This window comes from Helianthus annuus, chromosome 14 (genome assembly GCF_002127325.2).
Source record: "Helianthus annuus cultivar XRQ/B chromosome 14, HanXRQr2.0-SUNRISE, whole genome shotgun sequence".
Taxonomy (NCBI): Eukaryota; Viridiplantae; Streptophyta; class Magnoliopsida; order Asterales; family Asteraceae; genus Helianthus; species Helianthus annuus.
Genome location: NC_035446.2, coordinates 156,900,666 through 156,916,978, shown reverse-complemented (window position 1 = coordinate 156,916,978; position 16,313 = coordinate 156,900,666). Strand labels below are relative to the sequence as shown.

Genomic DNA, 16,313 nt, shown 5'->3' with positions numbered 1-16,313 from the left:
TTGTATAAGGAAATAAGATATTGATATTGATATTAAATTCACCTTGTGTGGTCTAATCTAAACTTAGTGGTAAAAGGTGTAAAAGTTGAATAACAAATTGTATGAGAACTTATAAATTTGATGATAATAACTTTTTTATAATATAAAAGTGATTAAAAAAAGTGTAAAACTTAAATAACAAATTGTGTGACAACTTACAGATGATATAACTGATAATAATATAAAAACGCACAAACTTTCTTTGAATCTTGGGGAAAAAGTATAAAAATTAATAAATACAAATAGAGAAAAAATGTATCGTACAAAATATCTTAACGTATGAACTGTACGTGATATCAATTTCGCACGTTATGTTAAAAAAAATTTGCATGTTCCAAGGAAATGCAAATCGCATGTTACAAATGAAAATGGGGAAATCGCATGTTTGCACAAAAATCAATTTTCGCATGTTATTTAAAAAACAAAATTTGCATGGTGTAAAAAAATAGTAATTAAAATCGCATGTAGAAGAAACAAATCGCACGTTGAAAATACAATCACGTACGCAATGTATGTTAAGCCATTTTATACGTTAACTAGCCTGCACAAATAGATATGAATACAACAATTAAATTGTTATCTTTTTCTTAAATATACTTTGAGATCATGATGTCAGACACCTAGCAGTTATATTGTATCTTATACCAAACTACAATAAAATATATAAACAAATAAAACCCTAAAAAGTTAAGAAAAAACAAAAACTTACGTTTGGCACAAGTTGCCCACTAAATGGAATATTTTGGCTACATAAAAGAAATATATTGCTGGCTACTTGTATTATTATATGTATAATAAATCAAATGTTCACTTAACAGATTTTTCTAGACCATAGGAATTGGCGACTGCTAACAGATTTTTCTAGACCATAGGAATTGGCGAGTTCCGACACACCGGACAAGTAGGATGCACCTTCAACCACGTATCTACACAACTCACATGAAACAAGTGCCCACATTCGGGCAACAACCTAAGTACATCGGCCGGGTTATAGTCGGCCAAGCAGATCGAGCAACCAGAGTTGTTCGTGTCATCAGTTGACGCGTCTCCTTTATGAATACGAGGCATCAAGGCCTCAGAATAAACAAACGTTGGAAAAGTCACGAGAACATCGTCCGCAAGTCCTTGAGAGAATGTTATGAGGTGGTGGTCATCGTGTGCATGGTGGTGATTGGTTGTGGTACCAAAAGCGATAGTTGTATTAGCTCGTGGTGGTGGGCGAAAGCGTGTGCTACTTTTATAGATGTAAGACCCGTAGCATAGGGTGACGACAAGGAAGATGACTACTAGGAAGAACCCGAGGCCGTAGGGGATCGTTACTTCGGTGTTTCCGGGGTCCGTGGTGGTGTAGGGTGGTTCTCCGGCGTTTATTGTGGTGTTCATATTGGGAGGGTTAGGGGAAAGTTGTCACGTTTGGTTGTTTATATGTGTGAGCAATTGGGAATTGAAGAAAAGGTCTTTTAACATTGAGTTGAATGAAGCTTTAAGAATTTATTTATTTTTTAGAACTTACATATATGTATTTTATACATATAACCAAGGGAGGTGTATACATTGTTTTAGATAAGTATTTCTTAATTTTTTGTTCATCGAGGTATTTGTTATACTATAATGGCAAGTAGGTTAATATTGTCCTGGTTCCTTAATACTATAATGGCAAGTAGGTTAATAATATTGCCCTGCTTCCTTAATAGTTAATACGACTCTTATTATTTGAAAAAAAAATACATGTAAATTGAAAAATTTATTATTAGTTTTACTTTTTCAATTTTTTTTTTCATATTAATTTTTTTTTTAGAGATAAAATTTCAATATCATTCCACACGAAAAAGTGCAATTACAAAGCAATGGCAGGTAGTCGGGCAACAAGTTGCGCCACCACCCCCTTTTGAATAGAAAAACCAATTCTACTAAATACAAAGTTTGAAACCTTTAGCGACGAAGAATTACTATTAACGACTTTTTGAACCCGATTCAAAAGTTGTACAGCGTTAGGAGCGAGACCACCAAAAGTATCAACTAAATATGAGGAGCGTTAGAAATGTATGAGGAGAATGCAAACAAATAAATACTTTAAATAAATTGTTACTAAAAAGAGTTAGAGGGTGTTTGGGTTATTTTTTTTGTTTTACTATAAGTATGCAAGTAGTGTACATTATGTATATTATTTATATATTTAATAGGGCTATCAATAAATGTCTGTATAAGACACGATTAGAAATGTTTACTGAAAAGTACATCTTGTGATTTTTTTTACTTTTTAAAATATAAATAAAATTAGGAGGTTATGGTTCATTATTTCTTCTTCCTGATAAATAAAACGTACAACTGACATGACATATTGGTTATTTATCTTTTATTCAATATACACTATTTTTAAACACGCTGTGCATAATAATCGGAATTTATCAATTTAAGCTCGTCACAATACGTTAACAACTTGAAACTTGTTAAAACAAAGGTCCGATGATGGATCGCATTTGAGAGTTGAGACATGAGCCCAATCTATTAGCTAGAGGCCCATAGCTAGTTACAACAAACAGCAGCCCATGTGATGCAACTTTAACCAAGCTCGGATTCAAGTACATCAGTACATGGATCAACCCATACCCGAATACAGGTTTTTGATCCACTGGAAGACAAAAAAAAAAAAAAAAATTCACCAAATTGGCGATATTTTTGTTTGCAAATTATTAGTTTAATCTTGCATTGGCATGAATAATCATTTCGGTTTGCTTCAATAGGCGGTTCAATACCCTAATCAATGAAATCTATGAAATCAGTACTACTTTTATCATTTTATGTGGAGTAGTTATCAAGCAAAGTCATTCAATAATGAGTGCGGCTTTTAATTTTTGTTACAAAATCAAAAGTGATGGTTCATCCCCATTATAAATGCAAAAGTTAAAGTTTTGCATTTAGCAAACTCGTTTTCATAGTTTCACCTATAAGACTTTCAATCCCCTCGATAGCTTTGTGACTTAGATTTTCAACGTTAACCCCTAGGGTCAACATTTTAAAAGGTCGAATCCTAACAACTTTACATGCGTATTTGAAACCGCTTTAGACCCAATACATAAGAGGTAAATCAAGTTTCATGACTCATCACATCAGTTCATGACCTAATTGAATTGATACAACTAAAAAATGTAGGAAATATAGGACTTTTCTAGTAAAATAAAGTAATAAAAGTACTAGGTTAATTCATAAGAAAAATATAGTACAACTAGTGGGTGAAACTTACGTGTAACGACCGAGATGTTGAAAAAAAAAGATTCAGTTTCGACAATTAAAAAGAATGTTTATTTAGAATGGTTTTATCACACAAAAAAGTTGTATGGTATAACCTAAAAATTAAAGTAATGTTTTACATTAATCGAAAACATAAAAACGGATACTAATGATGGTACTGCTTTGTTTGATCGGTACCGACTAGATTTGTCACAATACTTTTATCTTTTATACAACTTCATTCTTAATAAAATTTATATCGCAATATCGAGAAAAAAACTTGAACGCAATCGTGTGTTTAGTTTTTATTAAAAAACAAATGAAAATTATAAGAAAATAACAAAACCAATGAGTTAAAGGTAATAGTTATAGTAAAAGAAATGAAATTTAATTAAACTTAAACAAAGAAATTAAAAAGGTGAAGTTAATATTCACCAAATCTTGCAAATATATGTATATTAATAATAATATTGTATACAAATGAACTAACTATGTCGGTTAGAAACCATCACTGGTGCTCTAGTGGTGACCACGGGTATTTAAGTTCCATCTATGATGGGCCCGGTGAGTTTTCCTTTCCAGTTCTCAAGTTCGAGTCTGTGTGATAGGGGTTTCTTATTGAGGGGTTTAAATTGGGAATCTATTGTGCGAGGGGCTCTCTAGCGCGGACACGGTTAAGACAACGTATGCTAGACCTCCCGACATTCGCGAATAATTCATACCTTAAAAAAAAAAAAAACTAAGTCGGTTAGATGGTGCTTGAGACTTCGTATTCAACATGCATCCTTTAAAACATATTTCAATCTCTCCTAAGATATACTGTTGTATCCTTAGGCTTTGAATGTATTGGTATTTTGTGTATACAGAAGATAATACTGATATAGAGGAATGATTTTGTTAAGAGTTCTCTTTGATTCCCAACGAGTAACAGAAACTTCCTAATACTTAATAGCAACCGGCAAGTCGGCAATATTAGCTTGTGCCTAACGGCCCTAACCCATCCATCAAATTTAATAAGATCATGTTATCGGTAGTATATACACGTAACTGAAACATATTTGTACATGTTATGATACTGAGTAATATTCGTTGTTAACATTTTAATAATTTTTCTAAAAGGTATCGGTTTCGAAAGATGTTTTTAAACACAACCAAACAACGTGAAAAAAAAAAAACCTAGATTTGTGTGCATTTGTTGTGATAATGCTCGATTCTGATATTTATGCATTTACAGTTCATGCCACGTATAGTTTGAATTTTGAAACTTTGAAGTTCAAAAAGGGTATTAAAAGGGGGAAACCAAAAAATTGAAAAACTATTATTTATGCATTTATAGTTCTCTAATATTTATCGGGACAATGTTTTTTCAGAGAGGGTTTGGCGCTATTTCCAGTGAAGTTCACTTAAAAAAAAAATAGTTGCATTCTCGGTGGAATTTTGGCACTAATTGATTTTGTCTTTTGAATTAAAAAGGCCAAGGATTCAAACTTTGAAATAAATATATCCTTTCTGTAAAAGAAAATATATAAAAAAAACTAATGGAATTCCCACATGTTACATGACGAGATTTCGATCGGAGTTGGTTTTGCTAACTACAGTATCGGCACTCAAAATATCAACACAAAAATAAATAAATAAGGTTTTAATATACTTAAAAGGACATCTACACGTGTACATTGATCGAAAACAATAAAAAAAATATTTGTACCAATATCCAGTCGGAATCGGTTCGTTAGGGTACCAACATGGTACTTGCACTCGTATTTAGCTTTTTGACGAAATTTACACTCCGCTTTTAACAAAATTTACCCCGCGAATTTAGTTTTTTGAAAATGTAAATGAGCAAAAACTTAAGGCCGAAGCCTGAAATCAGAGTTTGGGTCTTAGAGATGATCGAGGACCTGAACCTGCAAAAGAACAAACCGTTAGGCTTGCCGCAGAGATGGGAGGGCCCCTCTGCGACCACCCTCCGGCGTGAGGATAAGTATTTAATAGAGAGAAAAGTAGAGAGAGAAAGTAGGACGAAGGTTCAGGAAATCGTACTTGGCTTGTATTTTGATAGGGTATTTATACTAGTCAACCGTGATGACGTTATTCGGATGGATGCACCTGTTGATGGTCCGTCCGCAGGCGTCTGGGGACGGAGGTTTTGAGATATGCGTCCCATCATGATCCGGTCCGTCCCTCAAGAGGAAGGTCCGTCCTCGAATACGTATCTACACTAAGAAAATCAAATAAACTAAAAACGAAAATGATTAAACGCAAATATTATATAAAACATACAAAGTAAAATTTAAATTTAAACAATAATAAGATTTTGAGTTTTACCATGACCACTCCATCTCTTTAATAATTACGTAGGGTGGGGGTTTGGGCTTAATTGCAAAAGTTATTACAATTAAGGTGTTACTCTCTTTAAGGTTATGGGATGTGGAGGAGCTTAGGTTGGAGAGTATTGCTTGATACGTGGGAGGTGTGAGTTTAATCACTTCATACCCAAAAAAGTGGGGTGTGGAAGGTGCGTGGCCAGGCAGGCGTTGGGGTTTATCTATCAACACGATTAGCTAAACGGTCATCAACACCCAGCCAACTATTGCCAAACACGTCACCCCAGGCTAGCGCCCCACGCCAAGCGGGCAACATCCACCAAAACGCCAACCTGGGGTGGTGTATCCGGCGTTAAAGGGCCAACAACGCCCCTTGGCCACGCCCACACCCACTGGTCTAAGATGAACCTTGCTTAAAATGAATTTAGTGTAATTTAATCTGTTATACATGTATATGTAAAATCATTATGAAAAACTTTATAAATTGAAAATGACATAATTTCTAATAATTAATATTAGTTACCTAAAGAGAATTAAGTAATATCTTATTTGAGCAAACTGCAGTTTTGGTCTTTGAGTTTTGTTTCAAACATCAGGTTTTATGTTTAATATTTCAAGTTTTAATACTTATAATTAAATTCACTAACTTAGTTAAAATTTTTCTATGTTTATTGTCAATGGGACAAAAATACCATTGATAATTAAAAAAAAAACATAATATTTTTAATTATCAATGGTTTGACAGAACTAAAGTGTTAAAATTTGAATGTCAAAAACAAAAAATATTATAGATGGGCAAAAACTAATATTTAGAGCAAACCTATGAAAAAAAACTACAACTTACTCAATTTTTTCCTTGCTCTTTCCACCTTGTAAAACAAGAACTCGAAATTCTTTAATGTTCCTGTTAATTTCTCTTTTTAAAATTAAAACCAAGGTACACAACACTAACATATGAGTTTTGGTTAATCCTATCCTTGCTTCACGGTTTAAAAAAAAAAAAAAAAAAAAAAAAACATTCTTTCTCATTTGAGTTATAATTATTCTCCCTTCTTCAACTTGTCACACTTCATACCATGACAATCTCCATTGTCAAGGGCATTGTCCCACCATTACATTTCTTTCACTCCACTCCAATGGTGCGCTTGTATGGACAATGCCATATAGGGTAAGGGCGGTGTAGTGAAGAAACCAAAACTTTATTATTGGAGGTGATCAAAAATCTCTCTTCTCAACCAACTACAACCATAGATCTAATTGAAATCTTATTTCTTTTTTATAAAAATCTCAATTTTTACATATAAAAATTCCAACAAATTATAGGGATGTACATATGGTACCGGTACCACTACGGTACCGAATTTCCCATACCGATTTCGTTACCGAATTGGTAACCTTTTTTTGCGTTTTCGATACCGGTACCTTCGGTTCATATTTGGCGAGTTTCGACACTGGTGTTTTTAGTACCGATACCAAGCTCATCCCTACCCCTCTAGCTCTAGCTCTAGCTCTAGCTCTTGCGGTGGCGAAGGATACAACATATATAGTCAAAAAGACAACAGAAATTACCTGATTTGATGTTTGCAAACAAATAAGGAGTAGATAAGATACATTACATGACTAATATAAACAAAAAATGAGTAGATACACTCATCAAGCAATCTTGACATCTAACTTACAAACACATGTTTGACGGAACTCATAAATTCAAGCGAGTTCCGACACACAGGACAAGTACGATGAACCTTCAACCATTTATCTATACACTCTACATGAAACAAATGCCCACATTCCGGCAACAACCGGACCATATCCGTCGCAACATAATCTGCCAAACATATAGAGCAACTGGAGCCATAATAACTCGTACCCCGGTCCGTTTCAGAGTAAACAAACGTCGGAAAAGTTTCCAGCACATCATCCCGGAGACCTTCAGCCGGAAGCCTTATAAAATGATAGTCGATGCCGCCGCCAAAGTGGATGCCGGCGGCGGCGGCGACGCCGGCGGTGGTGGACGGTATTGGTGAAAAGGAGTGCATGTGGCGGTTGCAGATGTAGGAAATATAGCAGAAGAGAAATATGATGAAAAGAAAGGTGAAGTATATTCCGAGAACGTAGCCGCCGGTGTTTCCTCCGGTGTCGTCGCCGGTGTCGATTGGTTCTCCGGTGACCGTTGGACCGGTCATAGGATCGTGTTGTTTCGTGTAGTGTACACTAGGGGAAATGTGAAGTTGGGTTGTTTATTGTAGGAGTTTGAAGAAATTTAATGGTGAATGATGCGTCCAACAAATTCTTAATTCATAAATCATGTTGATTTGACTATTGACTGATTAAATAATAAATAGTGTAAATTAGAAGGAAAAAAAACTTTGGATAATATTAAAATAAAATTCATCTCTTTTTTGTAACACCCAATAATAAAAAGTGTAAATTAGAAGGAAAAAAACTTTGGATACTATTAAAATAAAGAGTTAATTACTGTTTTCGTCACTATGGTTTGTAAAAAATCACTATTTTAGTCTATTAGTTTAAAGTTTGCGTTTTCAGCCCATGTGGTTTAACTTTCGTAATCATTTCAATCCCTGTGGTTTAACTTTCGTAACCATTTCAATCCCTGTGGTTTCACTTTCGTAACCATTTCAATCCATTTATTCTGTTAGTACAGGGACTGAAATGGTTACGAAGTGGATTGAAATGGTTACGAAAGTGAAACTAAAGGGACTGAAATCGCAATTTTTAAACTAATGGACTAAAATAGTGATTTTTGACAAACCACGGGGACGAAAACAGTAATTAACTCTAAAATAAAATTCATCTCTTTTTTTTTACACCCAACTAAATCACCAGATAAACAGCCTGTATTCCTTAATCGAGCAAATGTATCCCCCCATAACGGACATAGTTGGATGCAAAACTGAACCACCAAGCCACCAGTTCCGGGTAAAACTCACCCGCCCGAAGGCCCACTACGGCAAAACCCAGTTCAAATCAGCTTCGAACTGGCGACCTTCAGAGAGACTTAATTCTAAACTTCATTCCCACCACCAATGTCATTTAAAGTGATGCTAGTGGAAGTTGAAATTGAGACCTTAAGAAGAGAAACCATGTGACTAGCCACTAGACTAACTTGTCATGACAAAATAAAATTCAGAGTAAAATGCCCGGATAGTCCATGTTGTTTGTCAAAATTTCACCTTTAGTCCCCAACTTTATAAAATCACACTTATGCTCCCTGTGGTTTGCTCGATTGGTACTCGGATAGTCCCTGAAGTGTATGGATGTTAGTTTTCTCAGTTAAATCTATGCAAAATTACTAAACTACCCTTACTTATTAGAAAACAATAACTAGAACAAAATTCTAATTTATAAATCGTTGATTGTTTGTGGACCCACCCATTAATTAAACCCTCATCTACTTCTTCACTCCATTAACACCTGCAACAATTAATGGTGGACCACCTAAACGCATCTCACCACCTGCACTATTTCTTCAATCCAACACAAACCTGCAAATCAAGGGAAGAAAACGTTGCCTCTAAACTGAAATCTCAAGTGTAGAGTGTTGGTGGAGGTAATCCTCAAACCGAAACTACAACCACTGTCTCCTCTCGAGGCCGGCGCTACCACCATCCCCAACCATCAAGGACTACCAGACATTGTCGGTGCTGTGAAGGGTCACCGGAGACTGGTCGAAGAGGTGGTCGGATTCCCTTTACTCTCTCTCTATGAAGAATGTGTGTCTGTGATAAAGAATGTATGATATGGGGGCTAGCTTATAATGAGGTATTTAAATTCTTTAACTTAGGTATAGATTTTGGAGGGTTTTTGTGGGATTGGGTATTGGTGGGTTTTTATGGGATTTTGAGGGGAAAATAAAGAATATTTGGCTGATTTTGAGTGGTGATGATTGATGAAACTTTTACCGAACACTTTTACGTACTTTTTATACTCTTTATGATTTGTGAATATTCATACGTGTAATTATTTTAAACATACAACTTATAATATACGATATGGTTTCGTACGAACATTTAAAGTTAACGTGTTAACTTTCACACAAACGGTAAAGTTTGGACACACGAGAGGATTATCTCGTCATAACGCAAAGTTATCTAGGATAACTTTCTACCCAAGATAGTTTATGAAACTTGAGGGACTAAAAGTGTCAATGAACTGAAGTTATAACCTTTAAAAGTTCAAACCTGACCCTCGTGACCCTTGTCACCTTCGTGCCACATTTACACCCGAAGTTCACACCTTCGCGAACCCTCTTGACCTTCCTAACACCATAGGACCCGAAGGACACACCTTCACGGCTCATTCCACCTTAGGTGACCCACTGTACCTTCGGCCCAATATCACGTAACAAATTATAAATACATGCAACACATCGCCTAAAACCCTAGTTACGATCACTCAAACCCTTCTCCTGCCAACTTTCCTCTGATCGACGAAGAAGACCCACATGCGAAGGATCTCGCCCCCCCTCTCTCTCTCGCGATATCTACCTCTCGGACGTGGTTGACCATTGCTACTACAAATCATTTAATATTCTACCTGAGCAAACTAAGGTGAGTTCACAACTCTTTTCTAAAGGCATGCGTCCCTGGTTTGAGGCAACACACTTACTTCCCTGGTTTAGGAAACACATATGGTACCCCTGGATTGGGATCACACATACTCTACTATCCCTGAGCGTGAAGAAGTAGGTGAGGGTTTAATTAATGGGTGGGTCCACAAACAATAAACAATTTATTAATTAAAATTTTGTTCTAGTTATTGTTTCTAATAAGTAAGGGTAGTTTAGTAATTTCACATAGACTTAACTAAGAAAACTAACCCCCATTTACTTCAGGGACTATCCGAGTAACAATCGAGCAAACCACAAGGAGCATGAGTGTAATTTTATAAAGTTGAGGACTCAATATGAAATTTTGACAAACCATAGGGACTATCCGGATATTTTACTCTAAAATTCATCTACATAAGTTCTTTTTCTTTTTTAAAGTATTCAACTGGATTTGTAGTTTTTAATCTTAAGCTAAGCCAAATAAAAATAAGTTTAATAGTTAAAAGTAGTACTAAAATGAGTTATGTAGTTAACAGATTAATCATGATTCGTGACCTATTCTTTAAAAAAATATAAAAACAGTTAGATTTAGGTTAAAATATTATTATCAACTCACGTTATACAAACATGCTATATTATTATAGTAAGCATTATTATTTATAAGTTTAATAGTTAAAACTAGTACTATTATTTATAAGTTTAATAGTTAAAACTAGTACTAAAATGAGTTATGTAGTTTAACACATTAATCATGATTCATAACCTATTCTTTAAAAAATATAAAAACAGTTAGATTTAGGTTAAAATATTATTATTAACTCACGTTATACAAACATGGTATATTATAGTAGATAGAGGATCCTGTACAAAGTGGAACTTTTGTGAGAAGTATGAGAAATAATTTGGGAATGATAAGTGTCCTTTATCTTAATTAATTCAAAAGGTATATTAGTAATTTGACATTCTTATCATTTAATTGATCCTGTACAAAGTGGAACTTTTGTGAGAAGTGTGAGAAATAATTTGGGAATGACAAGTGTCCTTTATCCTAATTAATTCAAAAGGGTATATTAGTAATTTGACATTCTTATCATTTAATTGATTTCCAAGATAACTGGCAAAAAAAAAAAAAAAAAAAACAAAACAAAAAACTGGATTCGAATTTTGAATTTTTTTGCAAGATCCAATAAGATTATCATCTACGCATCATTCTTCATCAATTATAAATGCATGAAATCGCCAGATACCTTCCCCAGATACAATACAGTTGTTTACTTTCTGCGCCCTTCTTCGATTTTGGTGTTTTATAGCATTTTACAAATGTATAGTGTTTTATCCCCAATCAATAGTGTTATATTCTGTACAGAATCTTAATTTCCTTTCATAGTGTTTTATCCCAATCAATAGTGTTATATTCTATACAGACATCTTAATTTTCTGGTTCATAGTGTTTTATTCCCAATCAACAGTGTTATATTCTGTACAGACATCTTAATTTTCTGGTTTATAGTGTTTTATCTCCAATCAATAGTGTTATATTCTGTACAGACATCTTGATTTTCTGGTTCATAGTGTTTTATCCCTAATCAATAGTGTTATATTTTGTACAGACATCTTGATTTTTCTGGTTCATAGTGTTATATCTTCATATAGTGTTTTATCAAGGGTTCATAGTGTTATATCTTCATATAGTGTAGGATACGGTTACCATTTTTTATTGGGGAAAGTCGCTGATTTTTAGGAGAATAATGGGGGTTTTGGTTGTGTAGCATACGGTTACCAAATTTGAAACATTTGAAAAGACACTATTGCCCTTCAATTTTACATAAGACCCTTCTAATTAAAACACAATTTACATTTTTATAACCTATTGATCTCAACCATTATATCAAATATCCAATGGTTTAAAACACTCCTTACCCTTCTCACATTTTAAACACTTTTTACCATATCTCTACCCTATTTTAGTAAGCATTATTTTATTATTTAAATATAAATTTGAACATTTCTACAATTTTTTGTAAGCATTATTTAAATATAAATTGGAACAATTCTACAATGTTAGTTAGAATGTCATGAGTTTCCATTGAAAATTGGTGGATTTAGAAAGTAAATTTACTTATATCTAGGAATTAGGTTTTTCTTTGCAATTGTTTAAACAATGTAGGCAGAGTACGTAGTAGAGCCCGGGACCCGGGGTTGTAGTGGAAGCTAAGACTTTTTGTTAGTATGGATTATGAAAGTGGTTGACAAAATAAATTATAATTATGACTAAAATGGTAGAAAATTCATATTTTTTAACGGAAACTTTCATAAAAAACTAGCAAGCAACTAGCAAAACAAACACAACAACTACAACAAAAAGTTGTGCCAATGATTCCAAGAAATAGACCTAAACAGGGACCTATTTCTAATCCAAAGATATTCGAACGCTTTGATTTCTTGCGTAGTTTTAGAGGTACATGCCTTTTTATTTGAGAAGTCCAACTCATTTCTTGTTTTCCATATAACTATGTATTCTTTATATGTGTAATTATTATAGATAGGTATACATTTGATTTCATAAGCTCCAAGGTTTATTGATTTCTCTTACGATTTTTTTTTATTGATTTAAAACCCTTGTTTTGCTGTGATTTTTGGTAGCGATGATTCATATTGTTGTTCCTCGGGCTCAAATATTATATTCTTTTCACAAACATCTTTCTTGCTTATAATGTATATGGTATAAATGTTCTTCGTGTAAAATTTCTAAATTTGTTATATTTCATGCTCGAACACAACCTTTTTTAGGGTCTAAAGCCTGGAACCTTTTCTTAATAAGACTAATTAGCTTGCTTACATTCTTAATATTGGCTTACCATCATAACTGTTTTAACATGAGTATAAAGTATAAACAGTAAATAAATTTATCGCATTGAAATCACCATTATACATCCACATTGTATTTGCGAACTATTGAAGACAATTGACACATGTAAAAATATTATAAAATCACATAAATGTTACAAATTAACCAACATTTTGAAAATTTTGGGTCATTGACCAAACATCTACTACTTGATGTTGATGCATCATGTATGCATGTGTATTGATGGAGAAACTCTAGTTTTAACAAAGAAGGCTCTTAAAGCATTCACATTCCGTCCCCCAAATTTTGTGAGAGAGCTTTTTATATTATGAAAAGTGATTATAGGTGGTTGGAAGTGGTTGTCAGTAAAGGAGATAAAAGATGTTACTGTTTATCTGTAAATTTGATGAGATACTGTTCATCCTTTATAATTTTTTAATATATTTTGAAAATGGTTGTGAATAAAGGAGAGAGAAAATGTAATTATAAAAGTATAAAAAATATTATTTAATTGAAAGGGAAGATAAAATTTAGTTTTTTTCTGTAAAATTATAAGATAAAAAAGATAAAAGGAATGTAAATGATCTGAGCAAGAATCCTCAGAAAAAATTTAGGTCTAGGACAAGTAAAAAAACGTGTCCCTATGAAAATTCAAGTTTCAATCATTATACATGATCAATACCAAAAAGGCAAAAATAAACAATATGGCTCATTCTATTCCCACCCTCCTAATTCCTGATTACACCCCCCCTATTAAAAACATCACATTCATCAATCATTTAGTTTTTGTTTTTAGCCTGTTTTGTCTTTTTGTTGTCTTTTTTTATTCATTTATTTGTTTGTATTTGTTTATTAACTAGTTATTATTATTTATTTGTTTGTATTTGTTTATTAACTAGTTATTATTATTATTATTATTATTATTATTATTATTATTATTGTTTTTATGATATAGTATTTATTATTAGTTTTTATTGTTATAATTTATCAAATTATATTTATAGCTGTAACAAAAGCTATATAAAAATAAGTACTTTTTTACAAAATTATTATCATTTAATAATTTACATACCGAGGTTTAATCTATACTTCCCCCAAATGTAGCAGGTTGTGCTATCCAAGACTTATACATATTTTGACGTGATTCAAATATATTCTCCCAGCCAGCTGCATCATTTTCTCTCATTAATTTCCATAGGTTGTTTGTGCTGGCAATTGGATACTCTCCTTGCAATTCTACCATTATAAAATGGTTACCATTCACGTGTGCAATTGTAATTTTTTTTTCTGGGAACTCGTGAGGGCCTCTCCAAAGCGAAAAACAAGTAGAACTGTTTCTTTTTTCTTGAGATAAAAAATGAACGATCACATTAAAATTGTTCGCAATCAAGAATCCTGCCTCTGGCATAATCATCCAGTGTTTTTCAGGTGCAAACCCCGATCCTGACCAAGCCAAGGACGTGAACACATCTTTGAATGAGCCTAAGAAAGCCTTAGTGTACTTATTTCTAAACTCGAGTAGCTCTTCCATCAGTGATCTCCGGATAAATAACCATTCATCTTCACCGTACCCGAGAGCAGAAGCTGTCGCCCGAAACCCACAATTTCCATCACCTAACACGTTATGTATGCGTGTCCCTCCATATATTCTCCGGGTGGATGATTATGCTCACCAGGTTTTACTTTTAACGTCCAAGAACCATTCTTTTTTGAAAATTTCGCTACCATTTCAAATGGGCAATTTATCTTTCTAGTGCCGGTCTCTCTACTTGAATCTTTATCTGATTTATACACACCACCACGATCACACATAAGTACAACTTTAGACACGTAGCCATTTTTAGCTTTCGATCTTTTAGTCACAATAGCGTAACCAAGACTACGTCCGGTGTTTCTAACCCATTCCATCAACTCTTCACGAGACTTGAACACCTAAAAGTGAACTAATATTAGTTATAATGTTCATTTTGTAAAAGAAAAAGTGTTTTTGTTGCGGTCATTGATGCTGGGACAAAAAGAATAAGATACAACTGGTAGGTATTTTGAGTTACACTTAAAAAAATCTTTATTTTTGCAAATGGTTTGGGTAGGATCATCCATAACTTATAAAATTGGAACTGCATTTTTTTTTAAATACAACATGTTTCTAGTGCTCATTCTCAATTTACAAATATTTTCGGAGGTTTCCATGTGCACCACTTACATGATTCCTTCCGTACTATTAAACTTATATTATTTAAATATACTTACTTTGCCATTAAAAAATAACCCATCCATCACACAAGTTCGTTACATTATGGACGAAAAATATCAATAAAATAAGTGGTGTGATAAATATACCCATTACAAGGATTAATATACCCAAAAGTCAAAGTTAATACTTTATTATCCAAACAAACTCATTTAAACTAAAACAAGACTCTTAGCCTAGCTTGATTATATAACTAAGTTGAAACTTGAAACATGGGAATTAAAAACTATACCTGATCTGTTGAAAATCCGAACAATTTTTTTCAGTTGATTCACTGCTTCTAAATAACTCTCCAAATCTTCATGAGAACCTCCTTTTATCAATGTGACCATGTTGAAAGGTAAAAAAAATGACCATGTTTGAATTTAATATAGAAAAAGGTAAAAAGAAGTAATAATTTGAAACCACGTTTCTTTTTATCAATTTTAATAATAATAATAATAATAATAATAATAATAATAATAATAATAATAATAATTCATTACTAATAGTAAATAATAATAATAATAATAATAATAATTCATTACTAATAGTAAATAATAATAATAATAATAATAATAATAATAATAATTCATTACTAATAGTAAATAATAATAATAATAATAATAATAATTCATTACTAATAGTAAATAATAATAATAATAATAATAATAATAACATATAAAAAAGACAATAAAATAAAATAAAAAAGACAACAAAAAGACAAAGAAAGACTAAAAACAAAAACCAAATGATTGATGGATGTGATATTTTTATAGGGGGGGGGTGTAATTAGGAATTAGGGGGGGTGTGTATAGTATCACCCAACAATATATGTACGTATGTAAAGTAAATAAAATAAATTATTTACGGTTAGATTTTATATAATAAAAATATATTAAATATTAGTCAATTTAAACAAAGTATATGACAAAATTAAATCAAATACTAATTTCGTATGCTAATTTTTTTAAAGCTAAAACATATGGTTACTATTTAGTTATCGAAATTAAATCGAAATAGATAGTAAATGGACAAAAAGTTGCGTCGCTGTCTTTTTTTATAGCA

At 32.8% G+C, this 16,313-nt stretch overlaps 1 protein-coding gene across 1 annotated transcript; it reads right to left on the bottom strand.

The window, feature by feature from the left end:
- Nucleotides 1-792: 792 nt before the first annotated feature.
- On the bottom strand, nt 793-1,499 carry LOC110893868 (RING-H2 finger protein ATL70). Its single transcript, XM_022141016.2, has one exon. The coding sequence runs from the start codon at nt 1,420-1,422 to the stop codon at nt 901-903; it is 522 nt and encodes a 173-aa protein (XP_021996708.1). The 5' UTR covers nt 1,423-1,499; the 3' UTR covers nt 793-900.
- Nucleotides 1,500-16,313: the final 14,814 nt, after the last annotated feature.

Excerpts from the sequence above, each read along its gene's own strand:
- LOC110893868 (XM_022141016.2), bottom strand. The coding sequence starts at position 1,422 with ATGAACACCACAATAAACGCCGGAGAACCACCCTACACCACCACGGAC.